We start from the raw sequence: 6053 nt of genomic DNA on the forward strand, positions 1-6053 counted from the left end.
GGGCGGTAAACTGACACTCGCGCGCTGTGTGTGGTATCCAGGCGAAGCTTGATGGAAAAAGCCTGCTTCCACTCATGTCAAAGCCATTTACCCAGAACAACCCCCTACATACACATGTATACACTCAGCAAAGACCACCTTTTCACAATTTCAGCGCCGGCACTGTTTGTTTTCTGTGCGAGTCGGTTACGTATGGACTCTCACGCTCTCCGAGTTTTATTTCAGATTTCCTTCTAGTGCGTGTTGACTGATCCATCGCATTATCAATGCAGTCCATTTATGTTGTAAGGCGCTCACAATGTTTGTTCTTCTCTCATATGAAAACTGGGCTACGTTTCACATCCCAGCTTTAGTTAGTTCGTACATGGCCTTGAAGGCACATAGCATAGCTTTCTGAGGGTAAAACGCTTCTTAAACTTGATATTCTCTCCGTCCATAAAACTGTCCCATAAACCCGTAGAATTCTATGTGAATCTACCCAGCGGCATGCAAGCGAAGAGATCCAAGAGCTTTACCTTGCACGTTTGGCGTGTGGTGATGTTGATCGGAATGTCTGAAGGAGCTTTGATAAATGGCGTAATTGCGTGTATTAGAAATGTCAAGACCGAGAGAGGGGCTCTGGTGTTGTAGCAGCGCCTCCTGCTTAGATGATGACTGGACAAGGGCCAGCTATGGGAGGGGAGGTGGTCCCTAGTCGCTGCTGATTTCTTGGAGGGATTTGGAAAAGGGGGGGTCTAGAGGGAAGAAAGATTTACGAATTGATAGGTGGTCGCGTTTTGTTTGGCTGGGCGGCTGTACGCAAAAAGTCGAGGAGCGCTGCGTTTCCCCCTCTTAAAGGATTAAGACGAGTGATGGCCACCTTGTGGGGGGTAGAGCTGCAGTCCGCGCGACACAGAACCGCAGTCTTGGAGTAAACCTCGTCGACTGCACAGAAAGTCGCCCGCGTAACGTTGCATCGCAGCAACTAGTTGACGCGTTTGGAAACTGAACTCGCTCTTATTGGGCATTTAATAGCGATATCCTCGCCATTTACAATACACGAGAGAGATCTCCTGATCGGAAGAGTTATTCTTTTTTCCAGTATTAAGGGCTTTTTCGGCGAAATACAACGTCCAGCGGTCAAGTGGAGTTCAAGAAGGCGTACTTTTCCTCTTTACTTTTAAAGACCGTTATTAAAAGTATACTTCTAATTTCGAACCCCTCTCTCGAGCGCAGCTCAGCAGCGGTTTTGAGTTAGAAGGCAAAGACATGACGACCGAAACCCCGCAGCAGCAGCTGGACCCGCCGCCACCTTTAAGATCAAGTCCGGCGTCTGGAGTTTTGCACTCCGCCCTGATGAACACTCAGTCCGTTGTGGAGAGCGCCGCGACCGCAGCCTCATCTAAAGGCAAGAAGGCGAACTCTGGACTTAGGCGTCCCGAAAAGCCGCCCTACTCGTACATAGCCCTCATTGTGATGGCTATCCAGAGCTCGCCGACCAAGCGGCTGACGCTGAGTGAGATATACCAGTTCCTCCAAGCCAGGTTCCCGTTCTTTAGAGGATCTTACCAGGGCTGGAAGAATTCCGTCAGGCACAATCTATCTCTGAACGAATGTTTCATCAAACTGCCCAAAGGCCTGGGAAGACCGGGCAAAGGCCACTACTGGACTATTGACCCGGCCAGCGAGTTTATGTTCGAGGAGGGGTCATTCCGTCGCAGACCTCGGGGATTTCGCAGAAAGTGTCAGGCTCTGAAACCCATGTATCGGATGATGAACGGCATTGGTTTCGGCACCTCCATATTACCTCAAAGTTTCGATTTCCAAGCGCCCTCTGCATCTTTGGGGTGCCACACCAACAGCTACAACTTAGATATGATGACGAATTCCATGGCAGGAGGATACGACGGACTCAGTGGCGGCCACCACGTCCCTCACATGTCCCCAAGTCCTGGATCAACGTACATGGCCAGCTGCCCGGTAACGTCTAACGGAGATTACGGCCCAGACAGCAGCAGCAGCCCTGTGCCTTCTTCCCCTGCGATGGCTAGTGCCCTGGAGTGCCATTCCCCCTATGCAAGCACCTCCGCGCACTGGGCATCCTCCAGTAGCTCTCCGTACATCAAGCAACAGTCACTGGCTTCAAATAGTCCTGCGTCTTCCAGTTTACATTCTAGCATGTCCTCGTACTCTCTGGAGCAGAGCTATCTCCATCAGAACGCCAGGGAGACGGCTGACATTTCAGGTAAAGTGCTCGTACGCCTGGTAAACATTTAAGAGCTGTCAGTGCATATGCCTTGAATATGCCTTTCCGCCTGCCCGCTGTAAAGTTTATATCCCCGGGGCTTCTCGGTGTTTTCATTTCACTTTAGTGACGAGCTTGTAAGTTTATTCTAGCTCATTAGTTGAACCGAAGGAATGATATCGTAAGACGAAACACTAACGGTTGAAACTGAACGCTTAACAAATCTCTAAATGTATTTCGTCGTGGCTCCTTGCTGTACAAAATAGACATTAAAACTAAGGACAAATAAAAGTCTCTAAGATTTATCTCTGATGTTGTCTTTGTACACTGTTAGCGATATATTCGATGTGATTTTGTCTCATTAGTACAAATATAAAATTATATTATTATTAGGAATGTTAGAATTGTATGTTTTTGAAAACTTGTGTTTCCACTGGATTGATCTCAACGAACGACTCATACAGACCCAACCTTTGTTCAGTGTAAACATCTGGAAATAGCAGATGTATATTTCTCTCGATAAAATAAAAGCCTTGTGCAGTCATATAAATTTGTATATTTTTAAGAAAACAAGTGTTCGTGGGGGGATTTAAGAAATCGCTTTATTTTTTATTTACATTTTTTGAAATGCTAAAATTGTGGATGATGTTGGATTTGAAGTTAGTTGAAGAGTAGTTTACTAAAGAAGAAATAGGTTAGATAACAGTGATGAAAATGTTGATCTAAAAGCTCCAAACCGCATTTCATTCCAGTATGTAATATATTTTTAACTTCATGACAATGGTGCTTTTTCTCATAGGCCTACGCTGAGTTACATGCCAGTTATGTTAGGTTCTGCTTTAAAGGCTGCAAACAATCTTCAGGTTTGAAACCTAGGCCCCTAAGATATCTCGCCATAACTTTTTATCTTTGTCATGTGCACTCTAAATTTGTGTCTCTAATTTGAAAGAGCTTTAATGAAAAGAAAGATTTCGGCGTAGCTAATGCTCATTCTGAAAACTCAGGTCGGAGAGGTTAACTAAACAAAGACAGATTGAGCCGGACCACACTGAAGAGCATTTCAAGCAGGACATGTCCACGGGGAGAGTTAGGCCTTGTTAAATTTTATGTGGATTTTAACTATTTATAACACAGTCCGTTATCTGTGTGTCCTCTCCTTATGCTCAATAAGAACTGCCAATCACGCGGAATGTTATTTCTGAAAACTGGGCCAAGCCTGTACGATTGCGACCTAAAGCCGAAAACTTTACAATGAAAACACCACATCTGCGCTTGAAAGCATCACATCTGGTGTCGTTTTGACCTGTGTAGAACTCCTTTATCTTTACATAAATGTCCCTGCGTCAACACTGCAATGCACCCAACGGTTTAAAACAAACAGCAAAGATATCAGATGATGAAAGAATGAGTCAACTATTTTCCATGTAGAATGATTACTGCATAATAACCTAACTTAAAGACACTACAAAAATATTTCCTCCATTTACTGCCGTTGCTGTTTGCAAAGTAAGTAAAAGTGGATCGGATCCACAGAATGACACTCTAATGTAAACTTCATGGCAGAACATACACTGGTAGAGAAGCGTGGATTGAATGTTCTATGCATTTTCTGCATTGGTATACCAAACTGCGTCATGTTTACGTTTATAGAACGCAGTCTGATAAAACGATAGATAAATAATAAGGATGACAGCGCAAAGATTTGACTATTTTTTAAGCACCCTCCATTCAGTTTCACAATATTCTGAAATTGCATTATTTGTCTCTGTATTAAATGTGGTTTTAGAGGGCGGCGCATTACCCCCCCCCCCCCCCCCCCCCCAAAAAAAAAAAAAAAAACATGATGTAATTTTGATAATTCATAAATAAATACCACGTAAACTTAAAAATCTCACAATTAAAACCGGAGATTCCTATAATGTCAGCATCTAACGCACAACAGGGAATGTGAGTTGCGTAAAATATAGTGTCGTGTATTCACCTTGTGCCCTCTTTTTTGTTCGCAGTGGGAATACCTCGATACCAGACCCATTCCTCGCCCGTGTGTGACAGAAAAGATTTTGTTTTGAACTTTAACGGAATTTCTTCATTCCACCCGTCGGCGAGCGGGTCTTACTACCACCACCATCATCACCACCACCATCACCAGAGCGTCTGTCAGGACATCAAGCCGTGCGTGATGTGAATGACGCGCGCCGAGGTGCGCGGGCGGTAACGCGTAAGGTGACAGTCAATACAAAGACACCGTTTCTGTATTTTATGTCTGTAGATAAACTCAGAAACAATAAGAAAAAAATATTGATGTGACGAACAAAATGAAAATGACCAGAAATACGACTTAGAGTTATAAGCAACACATACATACATAAGCAAATAAACACTTAAAAGGGAAGATACGCCATTGTTTCTCTGCCTGCAAACCACTTCGCTTTGTGTCTATTTTACGGTTTCAACAATGCATAATGTACTTCTTCAAAAGAAGTAAAAAATATCAGTGTGTAACGTTTTCAGCCGTGAATTGTTCATATGAATCTTTGTAATCTATATTCGAATGTATAAAAGTAAATATACACTTACACAAAAGCTTTTTTTAATGATAAAATTTACCATTTTGCACTTACTGTATACCCTCGAAGATCTGCTTCAGTATTTTGTTGTAAAGTATTACAATAAAGCTGATATATTTTAAATACTTGTGTCCCCCTGCATATATGACTTTTTCAATGTTAACTTTTCTGCACTACCGGGAAGACATAAATAATAAAGTATATTTATTAGACTATATTTATATTTATAAACTATATTTGACAACTTCGAAATACAAGTAAACATTATTATTATTATTATTATTATTATTATTATTATTATTAGTGGTAGTAGTAGTAGTAGTAGTATGAACAAGACAGTATGTGTACTTTTGGAATAAATTTTCAAGACGTATAATTAATTTGTAACCATATTCACATATTTTCTCGTAGGCCGTTCTCAACGCTACGATATGATAGAAGTTCACTTTAATTGACTTCACTTCAGTCCTGTATAAAGTGTCTCAGTCATACAGCTGCAGCAACGTCAGCTAAAATTGTAATCAGAGAATTATAAACAAAGTAAAGAGCTTCGCTAAATATTCAGCGCATGTAAAGTCATTTTTGTTAGCTTACTTGTTAAGGTTGAGGCCATATACATATAAAATACCCAACAGTACTCTCACCGGCAATAATAAACAATAAATAAGTTTTTGCCTACGTTGGTTCACAGCTCGTGTTCACACAGAAATAGGGCATAAACCAGACAAATAGGCACGTTTAACTCTTGATTTCAGCTGTACAGTCAAATGATAAATTGATATTCACTTTACATTACTCCATAGAGGTAGGGAACAGGTATAGAGATGGAAGATGCATATCCCAAATGAAAAAAATACAATAGGCCTACAAGGAACGTCTCTTCACGCAAAAAGAAAAAAAAACATTTCATAGTCTGACAATCTTGTATTCTCAGCCTTTTGTGTTAGTTACAGCCATACATTCAAAGATTTTTCTGCGACAAAAAAGTATTCCTAAGTAATTGCCTCTGCGAATTATCAACAAGAGGGTTTTCAAGGAGCAAAATGTAACTTTTATTTGCATTCCTAATTTACACACACCCAAACAAAAGGATTATCTGGAGAGAGAAATAAGACGCGTAGGCTATAATGTTTGAGGGTTAGTGGTGTTGTACCACTTTGAGAGGAGACAAATGACTGTTTATCAGTGAATAAAAACACTGGATTCTGTTTAGCTGTTGACTCAGCCAGTAGGAGTTGTAATTCTCTGACATGGTTAATACT

At 41.4% G+C, this 6053-nt stretch overlaps 1 protein-coding gene across 1 annotated transcript; it reads left to right on the plus strand.

The window, feature by feature from the left end:
- Window positions 1-860: 860 nt before the first annotated feature.
- foxf2b (forkhead box F2b) lies at window positions 861-4735 on the plus strand. Its single transcript, XM_036521845.1, has 2 exons — window positions 861-2224; window positions 4231-4735. Exons 1-2 carry the CDS (start codon window positions 1249-1251, stop codon window positions 4407-4409), a joined length of 1155 nt encoding a protein of 384 aa, XP_036377738.1. The 5' UTR covers window positions 861-1248; the 3' UTR covers window positions 4410-4735.
- The last annotated feature ends 1318 nt before the right edge of the window (window positions 4736-6053 follow it).

This window comes from Megalops cyprinoides, chromosome 2 (assembly GCF_013368585.1).
Source record: "Megalops cyprinoides isolate fMegCyp1 chromosome 2, fMegCyp1.pri, whole genome shotgun sequence".
Taxonomy (NCBI): Eukaryota; Metazoa; Chordata; class Actinopteri; order Elopiformes; family Megalopidae; genus Megalops; species Megalops cyprinoides.

Coding starts and splice junctions, on each gene's coding strand:
- foxf2b (XM_036521845.1), top strand. CDS start 1,249: ATGACGACCGAAACCCCGCAGCAGCAGCTGGACCCGCCGCCACCTTTA. Junction 2,225..4,230: donor GGAGACGGCTGACATTTCAG/GTAAAGTGCTCG, acceptor TTTTGTTCGCAG/TGGGAATACCTCGATACCAG.